This window comes from Pteropus alecto, unplaced genomic scaffold (assembly GCF_000325575.1).
Source record: "Pteropus alecto unplaced genomic scaffold, ASM32557v1 scaffold115, whole genome shotgun sequence".
Taxonomy (NCBI): Eukaryota; Metazoa; Chordata; class Mammalia; order Chiroptera; family Pteropodidae; genus Pteropus; species Pteropus alecto.
This window is the reverse complement of record NW_006436814.1, coordinates 906,658-933,191: the sequence shown is the minus strand read 5'-3', so window position 1 is coordinate 933,191 and position 26,534 is coordinate 906,658. Positions and strand designations below refer to the sequence as shown.

Sequence of the window (26,534 nt, the reverse complement as noted above, 5' to 3'; positions counted from 1 at the left end):
AAATTAGTGAACTCAAAGATAGGTTATAATAGTATCTTAGAATGAAACATGGAGTTAAAATGATAGAAAATAAAAATAGGTAAGAACATAGTACAAAACTAGAGAATACAGTAAGAATGTCTTGAATTCACATAATTAGTGTCTCAAAAATAAGATTGAAAGAATAGAGTAGAAAGTATTTGAAGAGATAATGGCTAGAAACATTCTAAAATGGCTAAATATATCAGACTACACATTCAAGAAGTCTTCTAAATCCCATGAGGAAAAACGCAAAGAAAACCCACTTCCAAAAACAAAACAAAACAACCAAAAAGAAAATCCTCAAAGCAGATAAGAAAAAAAGATACTTTGCCTTCAGAGAAAGAACATTTGGACCAAAAAGGATATAACAGCAGAAACAATTGACATGGAACATAAGGAATGGAGTCTTTTAATAATTTCAGTCAAAAAATGATGCGATTTTCACCAGACCTGCAGTAAAGGAAATACTAAATGAGTATTTTTCAGACAGAGTAAAAATACTTCCAGGTGAGAGGAGAGATGCAAGAAGGAATGAAAAAAAAAAAACAATTAAAATAGTAAATAAATTTACAAAGCCCAATGATTATTGCTTTTATGAATAATAATAAGTTTGTGATTTAATTATATAGAATGAAAATATCTGAAATAATATGTAAATTGAAGTTGATGGAAAAATAGAGTTAATGTCTTATGATGTTCTGGGACTAGTAAAAAGTGTGGATGTATTAGGCTTTGCTAAGTTGAGGGCGAATGTTATAATTCTAAGGATAGGTGCTGAAAGACAAGTCAGTAATAAATGCTTTTATCTTAAGAAACTAGAAAAGTGGAGTAAATTAAACCCAAGACAGAAAGAAGGAAACAGAAGAGATCAGAAATCAGTGAAGTCGAAAACAAAAAATAATAGAGACTAATCAATAAACGAAAGCTAGTTCTTTGAAACAAAATTAATAGAATTGAAAAATATCTTGGAAGATCATTAAGGAAAAAGAGGGAAGACACACGTTACCAATACTGACCCAAGAAGCACAGAAAACTTGAACAGCCTAATATGAATGAGAAAAACTGAGTTAGTAATTAAAACATTTTTCCTCAAGAAAACTCCAAGTCCAAATGGCTTCATTGGTGTATCCTGTTAAACATTTAAAGAAATATTACCAGTCCTACACAGTCTATTTCAGAAAATAATGATGGAGAGAACACTTTCTATCTCATTTTATGAGGCCACTGTCACCCTCATTCCAAAAAGCAGGCAAAGCTAGTGTAAGAAGAGAATATTATATAGCCCATTATACTTGTGAACATAGATGTAAAATTTCTCAACAAAATTTTGACAAATCAATTTGAAAAAACATGTCAAAAGAATAATACATCATGACTATATGGAGTTTCCCAAGAATTCAGTTGCATTAACATCTGAAAATCATTCAACTAAATTCATTATGTTAACGGGATAAAGGAGAAAAGCTACATGATCAACAGATGCAAAAAAAAATATTTGACAAAATTCAGCACCCTTCTATAACAAAAACACCGTTGACTAGGAAGGGAAGGGGACTTATTCAACTTGATTAAGGGTTATCTACAAAAAATCCTATAACTTATATAATACTTAAAGGTAAAAAGCTCTATGCTTTCTCTCTATGATCTGGGACAAAGTAATGTCTGCTCTCACCACTTTTATTTAACGTGGTACCGACGGTCTGATGTAGGGCATTATAAGGCGAGAAAAAGAAAGAAAAGGCACATAGTTTGGATAGGAAGAAGTAAAACTGCCCTTGTTTGTAGACAACATAGTTGTGTATGTAGAAAATCCAGAAAAATAAAAGCTATTAGAACTAAGAAATGATTTAGTAAGACTGCAGGATACAAGGACACCATACAATAAGCTACTGTATTTCTAAGTACTAGCAAGAAAAATTAGAAGACAAAATCAAAAATAAAAACCCTCTACAATAGCATAAAAAAATGCTTAGAAATAAATTCAATTAAAGATGCGCAAGACCTTTTCACAGAAAAATTGCAAAGCACTGCATTTGGAAACTAATGACCTACATAAATGGAGAGCTATACCAAGGTCATGGTTTGGAAGACTTATTTTATTAATATGGCAGTTTCTTCCAAATTGATCTTTAGATTTCATTCATTTCCATTGAAAATTCTAATAGACTTTAAGAAATCAGCAAGCTGACTTTAAAATTTATATGAAAAATAAATGATCCTTGATCTGATGAGACAACTCTCAAAAAATAAGAGCTTTATACCGGTGCTCAAGAGCCTTGCTATTTAAGCTATAATTTATGCCTGTCATTTTTTAAAAAATGAAACTTATCTGTGATCTGGGAACAGTGAAAGGTTTTGGCTTTGAGAACCTTTTCCTAGAACTTCTGTTGGACCACAGTAAAGATCAGTAAAGATCTTGACTATGTCAGTGATGGACTTAGAACAGCTAAGCGAAACATTCAAAAAATGCAGCAAACTTTTTGGCGTCAGTTTAGTTTATAGGTAAGATGTGTACAGACAGTTAAAATTTAGCTGTACGTTTAAAGGATTTTAACTGAATTTTCTTATGACCCTTTTTTCTTTTTCTCATTGAACGTACCTCCAAAGGCTGCCAGCCTTAGGCCTGTGATGTAAGAGGCCTGTGGGGCGAGTTTCGCCTTGGAGGGAAAGGTGGGAGACTGTGTGTGTGTGTGCGTGTGTGTGTTGTGTGTGTGCGCGCGTGCGCACGCGTTATACTGGAATAGACTATTTGTGTACATTTCATATTTTATAAAAAGAGGATATTCAGGTTGTTTACCATCTTCTATTAATGAGAAATTTTACTTGTTTTTATAGGGAAGAATGGACAGAAGCTATTCAGGCTGTAGCAGACAGACTTCAGAGGCAAGAAGAGGAGAGAATGAACTGTAGTCCAACTTCACAGATTGATAACATAGGGGAGGAAGAGATGGATGCTTCTACAACTCATCATAAAAGAAAGGTAGAAAGTAGTAATTTATTCTCCTACTCAGCACATTTATGTGTATGGAAGAAATATGCCCCAAACTGCCATTCGGAAAAAAAATGTCAGCTAAGTATCTCATATGGGCATGGTTGGCGTTTATTCAGTGAAATAACCTGTCACTTAAAATCACATAATTGAAACATCACAGCATTTCATTGGTTCAGCGCTTAGCTCTGCACGCTGCTGATAGGGCTTGTTGGGGACCGTGATGGAGGTGCCACAGTGCTGCTTTGTAACTTCTATTTTTCACTTATTGTTTTTAATACCATTTTAGAAACTTGGAAATAAAACGTTCTCCTAATGATTTGGTCCTCTTCCATTTGGCATTCTGTCTGCTCCTGAAGGCAGAAGCAGCAATGGCTCTGGTGTGCCTCCCGCTCAGGCCCCAGCCTCCCTAGATTTTGAACAATCTTGGAACTAATCGTTTTTTATCTTAATGGCTGCTCCTGAGCCGGTGAAGGAAACGGACTTTTCCTTCCCTTGGGGCTGCAGAATAATAAGCGCTAATTTATATATTTATGGGAATTGTAAACTATACTTTTTACTGCTGTAGAAAATTGAAAAGCAACTTCCTTATGTAAAAAATGGTATTTTAAGATTAAAGATATAGGTGTTCAAAATAGGTGAATGTGGCATTTATCATGTTAGAATATGTTTGATGTAATAGATTAAATTAATCTTCAGATAGGAAAATGCTGAGTTTTAAGGTGATCATCCACGTGGTTCCGTGTTAGCACAGTGATTCAGAACTCTCTGGCGTCAGACTCTGCCCGAGCGCAACCCCTCCTTGCTCTGCAGGCTGAAACGTGTGAACGTGGTGAAGTTGGACAGCACGGCTTAGAGTTCGTTCATTATCCTTCTCTGAAATTTCTCTTCTAATGAGAATGATATTCTGCACTTGATCTTGGCCAACTGTCTGACAGCCTCTTGGGTCTTCTGTATGGATTTATCCCCTGTTCGTTGGCTGAATTGAACCTCTCTTTACTTATAAGTCAACTTAACCTCCCTTGTTCCTCCTCATTGCAAAAATAAAACCGCAGTCTAGCTTTAGCCACCTACTCAGAGATAAGAAAGCTTCTTTTGTAAGTGTATGTGCACATGTACAAAATTAACTTGAAATTATGCTCGTAATTTAAAATTAGATTCCAGTTAATCTCATCTTATGAGTGACAAACTACTCTATTCAATAACACGCTATACTAGCTATACCCTATTTAATTCTGTGGAATTCCTAAAATTCTGCTTAATAACAAAGATGAATAATAAGAAACTGTTGAGTTAGGTAGAGGTTGAAAGTGGAGAGTTTATAACATCCTAACTAGAAATGCTGTTGCTGATGGATGGAAGAATTTTGGAAACTAATATGGAAATTTACCAGACGAATGTTGAATGGAGACGAAAGATGTAAAAATGGAAAAGTATGGGAGGATTTTATTTTCTGTTAAGGCTGGTCATTAATAATTATAAAAACATATTTCATTTTCCTTTTTTCACAGTTACTAGTGTGGATTATCTTAGAATTCATCACTTACACTAATTAACACTTGTAAGCATTTATTATGAGCTTTTTTGTTCCAGCCTCTGAGCAGTACTTTTATATAGATTATCTTATTTAATACTCACAGAAATCATCTGAGGTAGGTGCTGTTATCTCATTTTCCAGGTGAGTCATCTTGCATTTAGAGAAGTTGAATATCTTATTCAAACACATAAGGACTTTCATTTATACACTGCGCAACTTCAGTACGCAGCTTGTTTCTTTTTATCGATCCATAGATCTTGAGCCTCACTTATCTCTATGATCGTTATTCTCCTAGCCGAGTTATATTACACAGGTATTCTCTCCTGTGATTGTACTTTGTTTCTCAAATTATATGTCAAACTGTTGGGCATAAATAATGTTTGGATATTAGTCAATTAGAGCACTCTTGGAAAAAAATCAGGAGAATTTTAATATTACAGAATAGTGGTAGAAAGTGAGGTCTTCGGGGTCCTATAGCCAGGTTTCGAGTTTGGGGTCCACCATGAGTGCGGTTGTGTGGAAAGTTTCTTAATCCTTCTGTTCTTTGGTCCCTTCATCTGTGAAAGGGAGACAATAGTGGTACTTAACTCATGTAGTTGTGTTGCTTAAAATGAGGGAATACGTAGAAAGTGCTTATGTGCTGAGTGCTCAATGAATATTCGTTATTATTGTGAGCTAGTATTCTATATCATCCATATAAGATAGTTAAAAACATACACATCTTCTTAAAGCAGATTCTCTGAGAATTCTCCCACTGAAACTGAGTCTATCAAGAAAACTTGATAGGGATATTTTGATTTGGAGGGGTAAGGTGGGTTCATTGTCTTAATTGGCCTGTATCCGATTTTCATTTTTTAAACTTCGTTTCATTTAAAATGAAATAGCATAAAGTAGTTTTAAATGACAAAGAGCTCAAAAAAAGATAGTACATGGTACTACTGCCTCTTCGATGACAGTCCTAATAACTTGGTTAAAAATGGTGAAATGTTACTGTCACTTCCCTAAGACACATGGCTCTAGAACTATATCCTTTATGTGCATCACCTATCATAAATGGAATTGTGGAAGTTCAGATTATTTTTAACTTCAGACTGTAAATGGATATTCTGAAATAAGAATATCCTCCTCATAATTTACAGAACACATTTTCTTCTCTATGCACTTTTAGAAAATTGAGCGATAGCATGAAGAGATTATCTCTGACTCCGGTAGCCGTGCTGGGAGTTGTCCTCATTGCTTGCTCTTGCCTGGAGCACACAGGTGGGCACTTCCCCAGTGGTAAAGGGCTGGCCACAATGTCCCCTCTGCAGGTTAAAATCTCTCCTGGAGAAAAGAGGCACAGGGCTTGCAACCACACTTAAGTGCTGTTCTGTGTTTAAATTAAAAAGATGATGTTTCAAAAGAATTTGCCTAGAGGACTCAGGTGCCTGATCTTGGTCTGTCGAGCTGCCATTCTCTGTACCCTGTCAGGGTGCGAGGGGCACAGCATAAAGCATCGACAGTCACATGGGAATCAGTTTTGCTTAGTTTGGGTGTGGCCAGTGTAGGCCTCTTTGGGAGCAGTGGCCTATCTCATGATTTAGGTACAGAGGACAAGCCACACCTCCTCTCTTTCCATTGAATATGACTCAGTTCTTGGAATTTGATTATTTAACTCGAAGGAACGGTTAGCACTTGGGAGAGAGAGAGAAGGGAAGGGATGGTGGGGCCTGCTGAAATCTGCGATTGCTCCCTGCTGCTCGAAGAGGGAGCACTGACATCATCAGGGTGGAACTTGATCCATCAGATTAGCGCTTCCTGTTCCCATGAGGAAGAGACCCAGAGGAGATGGGCAGAGAGGCGTGCCTCTTGAGAGCCTCCCTTTTCGCTTAGTGTCCCATGAGCTCTGTTTGGTTCCATTCTTACATTATAAAATGCAGGAGGAATTTATCCTTTTTCACCAAATTGACTAAAACCTCTGTATTCCTTTCTGAGAGATCCTTTACATTCCTCTTCAATTATATGTTCACATTTTTAACCTAATTTTGGAATAGACAGTCTTTTTCTTATATTCTAGCGTGCATGATTTGAATATATTTATTAAGCATTTGCTATATGCACATGTATCTCTTAACTAGAAACAGCCACACTAATATGTTAGAGATTGTGTAAAGGAAAGTGTTTTTTAGCTATCTAAAAAACTCCCTAATAAATTCTCAGGATCGGGTTTTGGAGGATTAATTTTTCTGGAGTGTATTCATGCTCTCATTTTTTTATCAAAATCTTATTGTATCTTTTCCCTTAACACCATCCAAAAGAAGACACATTTTGTAATAGGTTACATTTCATTTGTAAAGACTAGATAATCACTGTGTAGACTTCACTGAACATGAGCATCTGGTATCAAAGATACTTTTTAAAATGTTCTGAAGTTTTGTTAAAATAGATATGAAATCTGTTTTTTTGTTTTATCACATAGAATGCTTTTTTACTAATATCAATTTCCATGCGAATTTCTTTTTTTAAAAGAGGAACAGTCGAACTGACAGAATCTCTGAAATTTAGATTTAAAGCTGTCATACTTTTAAAAAAATCTCCTTGTCCCTAAGAATTGCAGTCCTAAAAGAATGTCGTACTATTTTATAATTATATAAGCTTTTCATGTGAAAACATCATAAAGCAGTTTACAAATTCTTTTTAAGTTTTTACTCCTAAGAATTCAGTTTGAGTTTATATAACATTTAGTAACAGGACATAACAAGTACCATGTTTCTGTGCTTTTAGATTAAAAAAAAAAACAAACGAAGAAGATACTGCTCAAATGAAGCTTTAAGCAATACAATATTTTGGCCTGTTTATGAGAATAATGTCTTTATTGCCATGGAATAAACTACCCAAGTTTAGTGTCTTAAAACAATGACAGTATATTATTTCTCATGATTTGTGGTTTGCTTGGGCCATTCTGCCGGTCTCCAATGTATCTGTCAAGCAGCTGCATTCAACCAGCACATGGACTGGGCCGGAAATTCAAGGAAGCATTTCCCACGTGTCTGGATTCTTAGTTCTCCTCCACGTGATCACCCCTCTTTCTCTCTCTCTCTCTCTCTCTCTCTCTGTGGTGTTTCATCTTCCAGGGCCTCACTCCGTGGCCCTTCTCTTCAGCAAAATAGCCTAGACTTCCTACAGCACGAGAGCTGGCTTTCAAGAATGACTTTTTCAAGAGAGAGAAAGCGTGAGCTGACAGGCGTAAAGGCTAGGTCTAGAACTGGCACAGCATCACTTTGATCCTATTCCATGTTCCGAGCAAGATAAATGCCAGCCCAGGACGAGAAGTTGACTCCACCTCTTAATGGGGAGAATGGCGTGTACACACAAGGAGAAGAGAGAGTTAGTAGCATCCGTCTTTGGAGACTGACTACCTAGCACAAGTAGCTTTGGGGCTCTGCAGTATCCCTTGATTTTTAAAATATATTAATGAAAATTAAATGATGTTCAAGTGTCACTAGCTTTGTTAACCACATTCTGTATATTTAGTCCCACTTCTTTGATTTTTATTTGAGTTAATAAAGTACTTTGTTATCTTTTGCTACTTTTCTTTTGAACTAGATATTGAGTGATTAACACATAACATTTGGAAAAATTGTTAAAATTATAGCAGCAAATGTTCAAATCAATATAAGCATTCATTTGTAAAATGTTTAGAATTTTTATATTTACATGAGGGATATTGGTCTGTAGTCTTCTTAGAGTGTTTTGGTCTGGTTTTGGTATCAGGGTACCGATAACCTTGTAGAAAGAATAGGAAAGTATTCTTTTTAGTCTTCGGTAGGAGTTTATATAGAATTGGTATTATTTTTCCATAGATGTTTGTAGAATTCACCAGCAAAACCATCTGATCCTGTAGTTTTCCTTGTTCAAAGATTTTTGACTACAAATTCCATTTCCTTAATAGGTATAGGGCTATTTAAGTTACCTACAGCAGGTCCTCGAATAAGTTTTCTTTTCATTCGGTGTTTCATTATAACATGGATGAGATGCTGTAACAATGTAACCTGTGTTTAAATCAGTTAGCCTGTGGTAAAATTGGTTACATTATGTGTCATTTCATTTAAAGTCTCAGAACTGGTTAACAGTGTTAAGTGAGGACTTAACTGTATTACTTTTGAGGAATTTGTTCATTTCATGTAAGTTGTCAATTTCATGGATATAAATCTTTATATTCCTTTATGATCCTTTTAATATCTATAGAATCTCTAGTGACACCACCTCTCTTTCCTGATACTGGTCATTAGCATCTCTGTCTTTATTTTCCTGACCAATCTGGCTAAAGGTTTATCAATTTTATTGATCTCTGCAAAGAATCAGCTTTTGGTTACATTGATTATCTCTGCTGTTTTTGTTCTTTTTAAAAATTTAATTGATTTCTGCTCTGATTTTTATTATTTCATTTTTTCTAATTCTTTTGGGTTTAATTTCCTCTTTTTCTAGTTTCATACGGTGGAAGCTGAGGTCATTGATTTGAGACATTTTTAACATTTACTTGAGATTTACTTTATAAATTGGTAAACAGGAAAAAATAATGTAAAAAAGGCACAAAAATCTGCAATAACTTCTGATTGTCTATAAGATAAAACCCAGATCTTTAACTTGTAATTCATAAACCCATCTAAACTGAATTTAAATTTAAGATGATAAACCGGGCTTACCTAGTTACCTCCCCTTCCATCTAAAAGCCTATTAAAATGATAGTAAAGGAATTTTAAAAAGGGACAAGTCCACAAAAATGACCAACTGAATGGGGGAAAGGCATTAATGGATAGGCAATATCAAAATTTCGGAAGTTTCTAGATGAATGTTGATAGATAAAACAGCAGGAAAAGCATGCTTAGAAGGTCCTAGAGAGAGCAAGTACTCCAGGCCAGCTTGGCAAAATCTTGGGAATCACTTGATTTAGAAATGGGAATGAGAAATGAAACTGAAGACAGGCAGATCAATTAAAGACATTCTTAGGGCTCCCTGACTTCCTGTTCTGAATTGCGTTTTAATTGCTTTCTTGAAAGTTGTACTGCTCTCTGTCTTAAATTTCTTTTCATTGGGCTCCAGGATTGTTTTCAACATTTCTTATACACATACCTTTTTCTTTATTGGATTCCATCCTCATTTTACTGGAGTACATTCTCAGATACCTCTCTTCAAAAGTACTGCTCCTTTGTATGTATTTGGAAATGTCATCAGGATATTTTTTATTATTACACTGTCTGGAGGTAGTGGCACTACTAAATCCTAAACAACTTGAGTCCTTGGAAGTGAATGAAAATTATTTTATTTTCCCTTTGCCCTTATACTTGACTGATAATTTGAGTAACTGAGGAATTCTGGGTTCAAAATTGTCTTCACTGTCTGAGAACCGCTTATGAATCATCCGTGATTGCTGAAGGAACAGCAGCGCCTGTCTGATACTTATTTACGTAGTGCTGAAATTGGTGACATTTGCTCTTGAGTGGATATTGTAAATATATACATATATATTTATAAGTAAATTGCATCACATATTTCATATTATATTTTTTCACTTGTATTTTTCAGACTATGAATGATTTTGACTATTTGAAACTACTAGGTAAAGGCACTTTTGGGAAAGTTATTTTGGTTCGAGAGAAGGCAAGTGGGAAATATTATGCAATGAAGATTCTGAAGAAAGAAGTTATTATTGCAAAGGTAACTGAAATTTTTGTTTATGCTATGCACACGTGTGTGTGCTCATGCATGAGTATGATTAGTGTAGAAATTCCATTAAATAACCAAAATGTTGATTGAAGACTACTGCTGTAATAGTATCTGTATGTTAAAATTTATAATATTAAAATGTTTAAAAGTTTATAATATCTGAATGTTATATACTGAAGATATTTTATTCCCTTGAGAAGATAGAAATTATTCCATGTGTGTTTGTTTTTACTATATATTTGTGACCTATATCACCAATTATACTAATGTTGCTTTTCAATATTTTCCCTTAACATTCTGAATTTCTTATTAAATAAAAGAGTAATTAGAATAACATAGATGACTTGTACCCATAAATGATATAGCTTATATAATGTTCAATGGAAAAGCATCCTTAATAGATTTGAAAATACTAGAATAATGAAACTAAAAGAGACGATAGTCTTCGAAATTTTTCAGGCCTTCACTCCTCCTCCATAGCTTTGTTCGGCTTAGACCTATACAAAGAAATAAAGTGTTTATTTGTCTCAGAGTTCTGAGTTGAATCCCAGTTCCCTCAACAGACACATCCGATGTATTTTCTAAATTGGTCCATGCTTTTCATCTTGCTTAATTCGACAAGCGTCATGTAATACTGTTCTTACACTTTATAGATTAACTTTCAGTCGTTTGCAGGAATAGTTTCCGCATCTGGGGTGTGTTGCTCCACACACTTTAGGAAGCTGTGCTCCCCTGTCTTTGTACGTTTGGCCCCATCTCAGCTCCACCCCGTCGGTGTCTGCTGGAAATAACATCGACCTGGACTCACACAGGCCTGGCTTCGTACCCCAGCTTTGCATCTTATCGCCTCATGACCTTTAACAGCTAGTTTTTTGCGGGGTACTGCTCCCGCGGGGACATTTGAAAATGTGTGTGGGGGAGCATATTGCTTGTCACAGTGACCCAGGGGAGGAGAAACTACTGACGGTTACTGGACGAGGCCAGACATGCTAAATATCCTGCTCCACGTTGACCAGCCCAACACAGTCTTAGTTTTTTCATTTGTAAAAATTTCATTTGTGAAAAAAAAATTCCTGGATGGGAATATTATGAAGATTAGGATATGTAAAGTATTCAGCACAGTACCTAGCATGTATTATAATTGAACTCTTATTTTCTGGGAGGTAGTATAGTGTAGTAGGCTCTGCTACTTACTAAATGATCTCAGACAAATCACTCAACTTTTCATGCCTTTGTTTCCTCATCTGCAAAATGAGGATGATAACAGTGCTCATCATCTCATAGGGTTGTTGTCAGGATTAAATAAACGAATACATTTACTTATATATTATTAAATAAAATTGAATTAAAATAGTGGGAAAATTAAATACATTATTGTTATAAATATTTGCTATGATTATTATTATTACCACCTAGTGTGTGTCATGCGAGAAAATATCATTTCCATTCTGTTTTCTTTTTGTACATAAGCCTCACTTGGAGCTTATCTTATCTCACTAATTAATTATACTTTCATGAGTAACTGTACAGAACTGGGTGTATTTCACAACTGATAGAATATTCCAATTGATGTAGATGCTTGCTACTTCTCCCAACAAATCCACTTATTAATTTCTTGAAGAAAAATATGCTGTTCACAGCAAAATGATTAACAGTATGACATTTTAGCATCCGACAAGACCTGGGGTGGTTTGAATCCTCAGGTGCCCTTCTCAGCATCACATCAAGGAGTAAATGATGTCCATACGCCTTATTCTTGCTGATGTCCGCCTCGATCAGTTGATTAAACAGTTGTCTACCAGTTTTCTCCATTGTAGAGTTAATGTATTCCCTTTTGTAATTAATAAATATCTTAGAGGAAGTGCTCTGAGACTATGCAAATATTCTTTTCCTTGAACTTTTGCCCACTATTAAAGATCTTGTCTGCAACAGTGATTACTGTGGCCCGCTCTGGTGATTTTATATTTCCTGATTCTTTAAACATTTATTCTTCGTCAAGCTAACTAAACGTTTGTCAGCTTTGTCAGTCTTTTCAGAAAACCAATCAACTCTCTAATTTCCACAAATTTGTGAATATTCCAGTTTTCTTTCTGTTTTTGATTTCTAACTTCATCTTGTTGTGGTTGGAGAAGATACTTGGTATAATATGTGTCTTTTTAAATCAATTTAGACTTAGTTTGTGGCATAACATATGGTGTATCTTGGAGAATGTTTCATGTGCACTTGAGAAGAACGTTCACTCTGTTGTGGGGTAGAGTGTTCTGTATGTGTTTGTTAGACCTGGTGATTTATTGTGTTCACTTCTACTTCCTTACATATTTTCTGTCTGTTTTTTTTTCAATCCCCTTATTGAGAGTAGGGTATTTAAGTCTCCAATTATTATTGTACAACTATTTTTCCCTTCAGTTCTGTCCATTTTTGCTTCATATATTTTGTTGATCTGTCATTAAGTACATAATGTTTTTAATTGTATTTCTTTTTACTATGTCGACCCTCTTAGTAACATATAATGTTTTTTCATCTCTTCTAACCTTTTGTTTTAAATTTACTTTTTTGGTGTGATAATGCTGTAGCCACTTGTGATCTATCTTGCTTATTATTTGCATATTCCCTTCTATATATCCCATAGCTATTTTCTTTTAGTGGTTATCATGGGGATCACATTTTACATCCTAAAGTTATTTATTGAATTTGAATTTATACCACCTAAACGTCAGTACAAAAACTGCTTCTCTCCTGCTCATTTCCCATCCCTTTTAGGTGATCGATGGCATAAAATTACACCTTTATGCATTGTATGTCCAAACATATAATTTTTTATGAATTAGTCTCTTTAAGTCATGTAGAAAACAAGAAGTGACATTATAAATTAGAGTTAAAATAATATAGTATTTAATATTACCCTTAATATTAGCCTTTCAATATTTGCATTTACTAAAGATCTTTATTTCTTCATACAGTTTCGGGTTACTGTCTAGTGTCCTTCATTTCAGCCTGAGGGACTCCCTTTGGCGTTTTGTGCAGGCCAGCTCTAGTGGTAATGAACTCCCTTAGCTTTTCTTTATATGAAAATGTCTCAGTTTCACATTTGAAGGACAGTTTTGTTGAATATAGGATTCTGGGCTGATCATTTTTTGTTCTTTTAGCACTTATGATATATATAAATCAACTGACTCTGGTTGCCAAAGTTTCTGAGAAGGTTACTGATACCCTCTTTGGCAATGGCTTGCATGTGGCAAGTAGCTTCTCTCTTCTATAGAATGCCTGCTACATGCCAGGCACTGTGCTTATCACTAACGCTCTATTCTCAGCCTAAAAGAAAGGTCACAGTCTGATGGAGATGGCCAACACTTAAATAGATAATTGCAGTGAAATGATAGAACCTTGGAAGAGCTTGATGGGAACACAAAGGAGGGCCAGCCGAGGTAGCTAGTGGTGGGTCAGGGAAAATTTCTTGGAAGAGGTGGTTAGGCCTTAGTCCTTTTCTGAAAAATCGAGATATTATTGACATATAACATTGTATTAGTTTCAGGTGTGAAATGATCACTACAATAGTCTGGTTAAAGTTCAGCTCACAGAGTTACACATTTTTTTCTTGTGATGAGAACTTTTAAGATTCTCTTAGCAACTTTCAAATATACAATATAGTATTATTAACAATAGTCACCATTCTGTGTATTAAATCCTCAGGACTTACTTATTTCATAACTGGAAGTTTATACCTTTTGACCACCACCATCACCCATTTCACCCACAACCCACCTCTGTACCACCAATCTGTTCTCTGTATCTATGATTTCATTATTTTAAAGATTCTTCATATAAGTAAGATCATACAGTATTTGTCTTTTTCCACCTGACTTATATTAGTTAGCATAATGCTGTCAAAGTTCATTCATGTTATCGCAAAAGGAAGAATTTCCTTTTTATGGCTACGTAGTATTCCACTGCACAGATACATACATCACATTTTCTTTATCCATTCGTCCATCTGTGGACAGGTTGTTTCTGTGTCTTTGCTATTGTAAATAATGCTGCAGTGGACACGGGGGTGCCGATATCTTTTTGAGTCAGTCTTTTCATTTCCTTTGGGTAAATACCTGGAAGTGAAATTGCTGGATCATATGATAGTTTTATTTTTAATTGTTTTAGGAACCTACATACTGTTTTCCGAGTGTTTGCACCAATTTACATTCCCACCAACAGTATACAAGGGTTCCCTTTTCTACACATTTTCACCAATACTTATTTTTTCTCTTTTTGATATAGCCATTCTAACAGGTGGGAGGTGATAGCTCATTATAGTTTTGATATGCATTTCCGTGATGATTAATGATTTTATTTTTTATCATTTTATTATTTTTATTTTTCAATTACAGTTGACAGTCAATATTATTTTATATTAGTTTCAGATGTACACCATGAGATACATTTATATAATTTACAAAATGATCTCCCCAATTAGTCTAGTATGTGATAATTAGTGATTTTAAGAGCCTTTTCATGTACCTGTTTGTCATCTGTGTGTCTTCTTTGGAAAAATGTCTATTCAGGTCCTCTGCCCATTTTCAGTCAGATTGTTTGATTTTGTTCTATTGAGATGTATGAGTTCTCTATATATTTTGGATATTAACCTCTTATTAGATGAATGATTTGCAAATATTTTCTCCCATTTGGCAGGTTGCCTTTTCATTTTGTCGATGGTTTCCTTTGCTGTGCAGAAGCTTTTTAATTTGATGGAGTCCTACTTGTTTATTTTTGTTTTTGTTTCCTTTGCTTTTGGTGTCAAATCCAAAAAAACCATCACTAAGACTGATGACAAGGAGCTTATCAAACAGCCTATGTTTTCTTCTAGGAGTTGTATGGTTTCAGGTTCTTAAATTTAAGATTTTAATCCATTTTGAGTTGATTTTTGTGTATGGTATAAGATCGTGGTCCAATTTCATTCTTTTGCATGTGGCTATTCAGTTTTCCCTGAATGCACAGCCCACCTTTGTACCACCAATCTGTTCTCTGTATCTATGACTTCATTATTTTAAAGATTCTCCATATAAGTAAGATCATAGAGTACTTGTCTTTTTCCATCTGACTTATTTTAGTTAGCGTAATGCTGTCAAGTTATTGAATAGAGTATCCTGTCCCCATTATATGTTCTTGGCCCCTTGGTCATAAATCAGTTGTCCCTATAACATGGGTTTATTTCCAGGCTGTCTGTTCTGTTACATTGATTTATGTGTCTGTTTCGATGTAAGTATCATGCTGTTTTGGTTACTGTAGATTTGTAGCATAGTTGAAAATCAGGAGGCATGATGCCTTCAGCTTTGTTCTTCTTTCCCAAGATTGCTTTGGCTTTTTGGGGTCTTTTGTGGTTCTATATAAATTTTAGGATTGTTCTTTTTGTATGAAAAATGCCATTGGAATTTTGATAAGAATTGCATTGAATCTGTATATTGCTTTGGGTGTTATGTACTTTTCACAATGTTAATGCTTCCAACCCAAGAACACAAGATATCTTTTATTTGTTTCTTTTTCAGTTTCTTTTATCAGAGTCTTATAGTATTCAATGTACAGTTCTTTCACCTCCTTGATTAAATTTATCTCTAAGTATTTTATTTCTTTTGATCTTGTTGTAAGTGGGATAGCTGTTTTAATTTCAATTTCAGATATTTTGTTGTTAGTATAGAGAAACAACTGATTTTTGTATATTGATTTTGTATCCTGTAACTTTACTGAATTCATTTATTTATTATAACAGTTATTTGGTGGAGACTTTGGGATTTTCTATATATAAGGTCATACCATCTGCAGACAGGTAATTTTACTTCTTCTTTTCCAGTTTGGATGCCTTTTGATTCTTTTTTCTGCCTAATTGCTATGGCCAGAAATTCTGGTACTCTGTTGAATAGAAGTACTGACAGTGGACATCCTTGTCTTGTTCCTGATCATGAGTATGTTAACTGTAGGCTTGTCATATATGACCGTTTTTGTGTTGAGGCACATTTCTTACTATACTTAATTTGTTGATAGTTTTTATCATGAAAGAAAGTTTAGTTTTTTCAAATACTTTTTCTGCATCTATTGAAACGATATGACTTTGTATTCACTCTGTAAATGCGGGATGTCATACTTATTTGTTTGTGTATGTTGAACTGTCTTTGCATCCCAAGGATAAATCCCACTTGATCATAGTGTATGATCCTTTTCATGTGTTGTTGAATTCAGTTTGCTAGTATTTTGTTGAGAATTTTTGCATTTATGTTCATCAGAGATATTGGCCTGTAATTTTCTTTTTTTGTGGTGTCCTTGTCTGGCTTCAGTGTGGGAAATGCTGGCCTTATAAAATGAATTTGGAAGTGTTCTTTCTCTTCAATTTTTTTGGAAGAGTTTCAGAAGGATTGGTATTAATTCTTACTTAAATGTTTGATAGAATTCACCAGTGAAGCCATCTGTTCCTGGGCTTTTTTGTTGTTGTGGGGAGATTTTTGATTACTGATTCAAACTTCATGCTTGTTATTAATCTGTTCAGATTTTCTGTTATTTCATGATTCCATCTTGGTAGGTTTTATATTTCTGAGAATTTATCCATTTCTTCTTAATTTGTTGGCATATAATTGTTCATAGTAGTCTCACGATCCTTTGTATGTCTCTGTATCAATTGCAATGCCCTCTATCATTTATAATTTTATTACTTTGAGTGTTTTGTTTCATTTCCATATATTTGTAAAATTTTCAGCATTCTTTTATTGGTTTTTAGTTTGATACAGTAGTGGTTAGAAAATATTATTGGTATAATTTCAATCTTTTAAAATTCGTTAGAACTCGTGTCCTTGAGAAAAATGTGTGTTGCGATGTTGTCGGGTGGAATGTTTTATATGTGACTGTTAGGTCCATTTAATCTAAAGTGTAGTTTAAGTCTGTTTTTTCCTTATCGATTTTCTATCTGGATGATCTATCCATTTGTTGAAATTGGAGTTTTGAAATCCTGTATATTATTCCTTTGCTATCACCCTTCTTACCTATTAATAATTGTTTGATATATTTCAGTGTTCTGATATTGGGTATGTATATATTTACAATTGTTATATCCTCTTGATGAGCTGACCTTTTTATCATTATATAATTTTTTTTGGTTTCTTGTTACATCTTTTGACTTAAAGTCTATTTCGTCTGATATAAGTATAGCTAGCCCTGCTCTCTTTTGTTTTTTTATTGCATGGAGTATCTTTTTCTGTTCCTTCACTTTCAGCCCTCGGGTGTCTTTAAAGCTTAAATGAGTCTCTCTTAGGCAGCATACACTTGGGTCTTGTATTTTTATCCATTCAGTCACTCTTGTCTTTTAATTGGAGAATTTAAACCATTTACATTGAGAGTAATTATTGATAGCTAAAGACATTTTAATTGCTTTCTATTTGTTTTATAGTTTCTTTTTTTCTTTCAGAATTGATGATTATTTGTAGTGATATACTTTGACTCTTTTTCATTTGTGTATCTGTTCGATCTTTTTGCTTTGTGCTTATCATTAATATTCATAATACATCTGATAATTATAACCATCTATTTTAAACTGATAACTACAATTACATTAAAAAGTTCTACATATTTACTTGCCACCCCAACATTTTATGTTATTGATGTCCCAATTTATATCTTTTTATGCTATGTATACATTAATAAAATATTGTAGCTGTAGTTATTAATGCTTTATCTTTTAACCTGTGCTGTGTAAAATGATTTACACACTACCATTGCAGTATTAGAGTGCTTTGAGCTTGACTATGTTTTACCTTTACAAATGAATTTTATACTTTTGTATGTTTTCATGTTACTAACGAATGTCTATTTCAGCTCAAAGAATTTCCTTTAGCATTTTGTGTAAGACAGGTCTACATGTGATGAATTTCTTCAACATTTGTTTTTTTAGAAAAATCTTATCTGTCCTTCATTTTTTTTCCGGTTTTATTGTTAAGTGACATTGATATAGAATAAAATACAACAAAAAGTAGATGTTATAGTTCTTCAAAACAAGAAAATAAAAGTAAAAAATATTCTAAGAAGCATAGTCTTCTGTTAAAAACCACAACAAAAGGTACAAGGGGAGTGAGAAGTGCACAGTTAAACTGATCACCAGTGTCATCAAAGTGGATTGGAAATAAACCATCGGACCTCCCATTGTATAGTTACATGATAATACAGAGACGTCACAATGTCGTCCCATTGAGGTCCTGTATAGTAACATGATAATACAGAGACGTCACAGTGTCGTCCCATTGAGGTCCTGTATAGTTACATGATAATACAGAGACGTCACAATGTCGTCCCATTGAGGTCCTGGGTAGGCAGCTCCCTGCGATCGCCCGGGGGAGGTACTGGCCAGGAGGCTGGGTGCAATCTTGAGTAGGAACAGAGGAAAGAGGGTATTATGGTTATGCATAAATATGCAAATTTAACCCTCAAAACGCACGCATATCTGAGAACTGTTGCTTTTCTGTAGTACCGGGTCAGGTCAGCATGACAGTCATGCAGCTGCCTAAGTTGCCTTGTCTGTTCTGATAATTGGTTGGCATTAAGGAAACCATGGACCAGGAATAGTGACACACACCTCTCCAGTGCCCTCTTCAAGACAGCTTGTTAAGGAAGAAACCAGGACAGACTGTTTTCCTTGCCCTGGTCACCTCTCCGGAGACATCCGACTACCCAGAGGGGAGAATACACACGTTACTATTTTCCTCTTTGTGTCACCCTAACAGTGTCCATCTTGCTTCGCTGTTGAACTCGCTCACTCTGAGCTTCAGCGCTGGGGCAGCTCAAAAGGCACCAGACCCTGGGGAGGAACCGAAGTGTCTGCCTTCGGGGAGCGGGGAGGGGCGGCCTTCCCCGGACCGAAGTGCTGGCGGAAGCCACTGTGCCTTTGCTGAGCCCTCCGTACCCAGCCTGCACGTGCCGGTGGGCTTCGTATCTGAGTCTCCATCAACCTCTCTTTCCGTCATCGCTTTTCTCTTTCATTTTTGAAGGACTATTCTTAGTTGGCATTTTTTTTTCCTTTGGGCACTTTGAATATATCATCCCACTCTGTCCTGGCCTGCGAGGTTTCTGCTGAGAAATATGCTGTTAGCCTTATTGAGTTTCCCTTGTACGTGTCGAATATGTTTTCTCTTACTGCTTTAAAAATTATTTTTGTGTCTTAGATTTTTGAGAGCTTGATTATAATCTCTTTCTGTAGAATCTTTTTGGGGATCTTTGAACTTCATGTACCTGCATGGTCATATCTCTCCCCAGATTTTGGAAGTTTTCAACCATTATTTTTAAAAATAAGATTTCTATCTTCTCTTTCTCTCCTTCTCTTCCTTCTGGGACTCCCATAATATCGTGGATGTTGTTTCACTTGATGATACCTCATATTCACATAGGCTTTCTTAACTCTTTTTCATTCTAACATGTTTTTCCTCCTCTAACTGGATAATGTAAAGAGCTTTGACTTCACGTTTGTACATTTTTTCTTCTGCTTGGTTAAGGCTGATCTTGAAACTCTCTGTTGCATTTTTTATTTCATTTCTTGTATTCTTCAGCTCCAGAATTTCTTTTTTTTTTTTTTTTTTTAATGATTTCTTTCTTTGTTGAACTCATTTTGTTCATGTATTGTTTTCCTAAGTTCATTGAATTGTCTGTATTCTTTTGACTCTTGTCGAGCTTCCTTAATAATTTTGAATTCTTTTTCAGGTAACTTTCAAACCCATTTTTTGGTGTCATTGGACTGTTATTGTGTACCTTTGGTGGTGTCATGTTTCCTTGCTTTTGTATTTCTGATGTCTTTGTGTTGACATCTGTGCATTTGAGAGAGGAGTCAGCTCTTCCCATTGGACTGACTTCACTGTGGAACGACTTTCACCTGAAGGTGGCTGAGCACGTGAGCTGGGTGAAGTGCGGTGTCTCTGATTACTTGGAGGGTAAAGCAGAGTAGACTTCACACAGCTCTGTCAGCTGAGGTCAGCATCATTGAGGACTGGGGGGTCTTCTCTGGTCAAGCCTGTAGAGGATTCTGTGGGCGAAGTTAGTGGATTGGGCTGTTGGGGTCCTCGGAGGTGAAGGCTGCTGGGATTCTGCAATTCTTCTGTTTCTTTTTGCCTGTGATAGAAAGTTCTAGCCAAAGGAATCCCTCTTGGCACCAGGTCTGGAATGCTGGCACTCAGAACGTCAGCAGAGCTGCTCGTACCCTGGGATCTGGGGCACAGGTGCACTTGCTGTGGCAGTGGCCTGGTGTCTGAGAGGTGCAGCTGTGTGCAGATTTCCTGTGGAACTGGGACCTTGGTCTCTGGAGATCTCCATAGTGACTTAGGCCCCAGGCGTGGAAGGAGATGTAGCAGCAGCAGGATTTCTGGGATGACAGGGTACAATGGAGGCTTACGACACAGGGGAAGGATGTAGTAGTACACACCTTGTGGATGGTTGGTCAGTGACCCCACTGTGGCCTCGAGGCAGTTGCATAATAGCAGCATCTTGCCCTTGGTAATGGTTGGGTCAAAGCCATAACTTAGGCCCCAGGGTCAGTCACAGAACAGCAGCAGGTTGGCCCCAGTGAAAGCAAGTCAAAACCACAACTTAGCACTCTGACGGGGTGGGGTCATAGAGCTGCAGCAGCACAGTCTGGTGATGGCCGGTCAGAGCTGTGACTTAGGACGCTATGGTTAGGTGTAGAGCAGACAGCAGCCCCAGCATCAACCCTGGTTATCGTGGGTGAAACCTCTGATTTAGAACCCCAATGACAGGATAATGGGGGGTCAAAGTTGTGATTTACAACTCCTGGCTTAGGGCATGAAGCTTGCAGGGGCATAGCCTGGTGATGGTGGTCAAAGCCATGATTTAGGACCCAGAACAGTCACCAGACAGCAGCAGCACTGCCCAGAGGTGGCCCACTGAAGCCTGTGTCAAGACCGCAGGAATAGAGTGCCAAGCAGCAATATGGCCTTGTGATGGCAGGTCAAAGCCCTGACTTGGGACTCAGAGGTCAAGGTGCAGGGCGACAGCAGCTCAGCCTCTATTAGGACTGGTCAGAGCTGTAGCTGGGAGCCAGGGGTGCGGGGCAGAGCAGCACAGTGCGCCCCTGCCTGTGGTGGGGCAGAGCCCCGACCTGGGACACAGATGGCGGGCGCAGAGCAGTGGCAGCTCGGCCCCGTGGATGATGAGGTTTTGTGCTGTACCAGTCCCAGAAAGCAAGGACACAGCAGCAACAGGGACCACTGGGGACAAGTCTCTCTGCAGTGACAGCTGCAGCCTCAGCCCCAGGAAGGAGAGGCAGTGATGGGGACTTTGGTGGCCGTCGGCTGAGTTCAGTGCTAACGAAGACGGGTGGTGTGAAGTAGCACAGGCTGCAAACATCCGTGCCAGTGACGGGCTTGCCGGGGTTCTCCTGCTCTTGTTTCCCCATGGGGTACGGTTTCTCCATGGGGATCCCTCTTGGTGCCGAGCTGCTCTGACTTGGGGGATGGGGTAGTGCAGGTAAGACGCTTCCTGTGCTGTTCTGTGCAGCCATCCTTGGTTTTGAACTTGGCAGTTTCTGTTGCTTTGTTGCTTTCTGCTGATCTTGTTGTAGTCCAGAACTTTCTGATAGCTATTTTCATGAGCTTATAGTTGTTTGTGGGGCAGACTAGTGGTGGGCCCTCCTAGCCCTTCATCTTGCTGACATCATTTTTGACTGCTCCTACTTCTGACGTGTACGGCGTCAGTGGTCCCTAAGACCACTCTCAGCTCAGTATTTTGTTAGGACTCACGGGATTCAGAAAAGCCGATACACTCATGGCTGTGGTTTATGACAGCAAATATATAAAGATTAAAACCAGCTGAGAGAAAGGCCTATGGGGCAAAGTTTAGGAGAAACTAAGTGCTAGCTCCCAGTGGGGTCGCGGGTACACACGGAATTCCCCCAGCAGTCATTGTGACGGCATGTGCAAGCTGTTGTCAGCCCAGGAAGCTCACCCGAGCCTTGGTGTCCAGAATTTTTATTGTAGATCAGTCACGTAGGCAAGCAGCACCTGCGTGATCTCGCTTAGCTGCTCAGATTCTGAGCGCCCTGAGCAATGTCAGGTACAAGGCTTTCTTCCTCTCATTTGCATGAACTGTCTAGTCAAACTAGTCATGTGGCCCAAGGTTTTGGCATACAAAAATGCTCTTAACCAGGCAGGTTGTTCCAAGAGATCCAAGCTTATTTTTCAGGAGGTGGCCACAGGCCAGTCCTGAAGACTGGCTTCTCCTGTGAGAGAGCAGGGTTTGCGCCCCTCCGGCCTGCCGAGGCTAGTCTTCCTGTCCATGTCGCAATGAAGTGTCAACCCAGGGCTCGTCTCGACCACTGAGAGTTCCCCTTGGACTCTAAACTAATGACAGGTGGACCCTAACCGGAAGTTGTTAAGACCATCTGCCAGCTTATTTGATCCACTCTTCCAGATTCTCCTGAACCTCTGCATTAAGCATTGTGCCAGTGATTGTGGTTTAGTGTAGGAAGCAGACGATGAAAGTGCTGGCTCTGATCTGCGGTACCTTCACCGCCTGGCGTTGTGCTGTTGGAGTTCTGCTTTCATCGGTTTGGGTTCTGAAGTTGCTTCTTGCAGTTCGTGAAACTTGCATCATTCCTCAGCATCATATGCCGAAGTTATCATTCTTCCTTTATTTACTGATTCATTCACTCATTCTTTCAATAAAGATAAATTAAACGCCTAATTATTTGCTGGGTACTGTTCTAGGTACTGGGACTATGTGAATGAATAAAACTGACCAAAATTCCTCCATTACTAGAAATTACATTCTAGTCAGGAGACAGACAACAAACAATACACATAACAAATGAGTAAATCACATAGTATGTAAGAAATTAATACATACTGTGGAGAAAGAGTAGGATAGGGAAATAAGGAATAGTGATCGTAGTGATTTTGTGGGTTTTGCAGTTTCAAGTAGGATGAAAATTTATTCTGTGGAACGCCTCAGAACGCCTGAGAAAGTGAAATTTTAGTGAACGTTTGAAGGAGGTGAAGAAACAAGCTATTCAGGTATTTGGGAGGAAGAATATTCTAGACTGAGAGTATCACAGGTGAAGAGACACTGAGGAAGCAGCATACGTAGCATGATCTAAGGATGGCTGGGAGTCTAGCGTGGCTTGTGTACAGTAAGGATAGTGTAGGGTTATTCAGGTACTTGTAGATGTAAGATATTGAGTTTCACTCTGAATGAAGTAGGAAGCCATTGCACTTCTTTAAGCAGTATAGTAACATGATCTGGTTCTTGTTTTACTGGCATCACTTTGGCTGCAGTGTTGAGAACAGACGGGGTTGGAGGCAGGGAGCTCGCTGGAGGTCACCTGCGGCGATCCAGATAATTGATGGTAGTGGCTTGCAGCAAGCAGTAGCAGTGGAGGTGGTAAGACATAATCAGATCCTGGGTGTAGTCTGATGAAGAGCCAGCAGGATTGCCTGACAGATCGAATGTAGGGAACGAGAGAAAGAAAGAAGTTGATCACTTCCAGGTTTTGGCCTGAACAACAGGAAGGACAGTGTAGCCATTCGCTGTGATGGGAATAAATAAATAATTATGTATGTATGTATGTATGTATTTATTTTGGTGGGAGAAGTAAGCTTCTTGATGGCAGATTAGAAATGAGTTTTTGGACATGTTAAATTTGATATTTTCCATTAGACACTCAAGTTTAAGTCATCTATTAAATGTCCATGTTAAATAGGCATTTCTGGAGTTTAGGGAAGAAGTGTGGATTTGAAAAGTCCAAATTTGAAAGTCCATCACCATGTACAGTCTCAACTGAGACACAGTCTGAGTGAAGTCCCCAAAGGAATGAGTGTCCCCAGTGAAGAGAAGCGCTCTGAGGACTGAGTCCTGGGGGCACTCAAAGGATAAGGATTCAGAGATAAGGGACCAGCAAAAAGGCTGAGAAAGGTGACCACGAAAGAGAAGGAAAATGGAGAGATTATGCTGCCTGGAACCATGTTTTCAGTGTGAGAGAAGGATCGGACGCGTCAAATATTAGTAATAACTTCTGTTCTGCTCGGAAGTAAGATCCCATTTTGAAGGTATGAGAGAACGAGGTTTAGATAAAGAAGCAACTTAATGAAAAGCTCCGGGACTTGAAGTCAGATCAGATAGGCTTGGGCTCCAGCCCCTACTCAGCAGCTTGCCCAGGGCCGTGTGTCCATTTCCGCACGCATACCAGGCGTGCTCGAAGGCCTGGCAAAGTTTCGAAAGAATGATGTGAGGAACGGAAGAGTGATCTCAGTGGGGATCACTTTCATTAAAGAATCCTCCAAATATTTAGCTGACATTGGAGACGGAATTATAAAGGTGCTAGTATGTTGATGTGATTATTTTTCTCCTTTTGATGTGGAGTATAGAAGTGAGAATGTAGAGACTGGTTTATCCCAATACTGGGAATTGGAAGGGGCCGAGGGAGAGAAGGGAGGGTAGTGAAGGGCAGTGCAGACAAGCGGCATACTCTACAGGGATTGCATCATGACCGAAGGCAAAGGAGTTTACGTAGCCCACGGTCCAAGTCAGATTTGGAACAGGAACTTCAAGAACAGTGTCAAATAACACTTAAGGTGATGTAGTGTTTACAGACAACAGAGAACAATTATGCTTTCATTTTCTTCATCAAGATAAAAAAAAAAAAACCTTCAAAAAAGAGAATCGAAATAGAAATCAAGGAACAGTGAGAAGACAGTGTGACACCTGATGGGAGAAGCGTTAGAAGTCTGCATCTTGACCAAGGCTCAAGCTTTCAGAAGTGGGAAACGTTAGAACCAAAAATTTAGAGCTTGAGATATGTGCTGACTTTCTATAGGGGAAAAAGTATGCATTGCTAACATATGACTTGTTAAGACAGAGAACACATAAGTGATGATCCATCGCTGGTGGTCATTGTGCTTTAATTAAGAGTCAGTGTGCCGAGGTGAAAACTCTTCCTCCCCGTTCCGCACCTGCACATCTCATCTAGGATCAGTCATTGCTCTGACTGGATGCGGGAGATGCTCTGGACATGACATACCTTGAGTTCAGCTAGCTTCTGATAGTCATGGTAGTCTTGTGTTCAAGACAGAGAAAATGGTGTGAGCAGAATTAAAGTACCGAGTTAAGTAGACACTAAGCCGTTTGAGGATGGAAGGCAGTGCCATGACGTGGAAGCGACCGCCGCCATTGGACTTCCACGTGGGCTCAGCCTTGATTTTCTCACCTGCTCTTGAGCAGTTGAGCTTCTGTGAAACCTACTTGCTGAGCTGCTGCAGGGACTGAAGGAGATGACGTCCTTGGTGTCCCCGATAATGGAGAACAGATGTTCTCTTCCTCCACTTCTGTGTCATTTTCTACACCTTGTCCCTCCTTCTCCCCAAAAAGCCCAGGGGCAGTGAAGGGAAAATTTTAGACCATGTGTAGTAGGGAGAGAGTAATAACTTGGAGAGAATTAAAAAAGTAAATATGAGAACTATTCTGGTTTATCTCTTCAAGAAATAAAATCACATTCTCCTTAAAGCTTCTTTTTGTGACAGCAGTTATATTTAAAAATTCAGTGTTTAATAATTTACAGATGAATATACAGTCATGAGCTGCCTAATACTGGGATTCCATAAAATTATAATGGAGCTGACAAGTTCCTATCTCATAGTGACACTGTAGCTGTGTGGTAATGTCTAATGCAACTTACTCACGTGTGTGCAATGATGCTGGTGTAAACAACCCTACTGCACGGCCAGTTGCATAAAAGTACAGCACATACAACATGTACAGTACGTAACACCTGGTCATGATAAAAAATGACTGATGCTGGTTTATGCATTTATACTGTTCATCTTTGAGAGTGCACTCTTCCTACCTATTAAATAGTTTGCTGTAAACAGTTTGCTGTGTCACACCCACAGCAGCCTCGTGCATCTCCTGTTTTCCGTCTCTCGAGTGCATCGTTTTCTCTTGTACCTGATTTAATCTTGTGTTTTGTTCGTTGTGGCCCCTGAGTGTACAAAATGCATTAATGTGGCCAGTAAGTGGCCACACTGAGTGACAGACCTGGAAATGAGATTAGAAATGCGTAAGGATCATGAAGGTGGAAGGTCAGCGGTGGGTGTTGCCGGCCGGTCAGGCTCGCCCCGTTCCGCCACAGCTGCGATCCTGAAGACCGAGAACGTGATGGCAGCTGTCACAGGACCTGCTCCACTGAAGCAGCGAGAGTGACGACGTCTGAGGAGGGCCTGTGTCACACATAAGAGGCTTGTGAGGACCTGGACTGAAGACCAC

General features: G+C 38.0%; 1 protein-coding gene across 3 annotated transcripts in view; it reads left to right on the top strand.

Moving 5' to 3' along the window:
• Positions 1 to 26,534, top strand: part of AKT3 (AKT serine/threonine kinase 3) — a 261,729-nt gene that overhangs the window by 163,329 nt on the left and 71,866 nt on the right. For all 3 annotated transcript variants that reach the window (XM_025048497.1, XM_025048498.1, XM_006914260.3), the window contains 2 exons: positions 2,857 to 3,001; positions 10,113 to 10,244. In XM_025048497.1, coding sequence (XP_024904265.1) covers positions 2,857 to 3,001; positions 10,113 to 10,244 — 277 coding nt within the window. The remainder of the gene's footprint in view (positions 1 to 2,856; positions 3,002 to 10,112; positions 10,245 to 26,534) is intronic.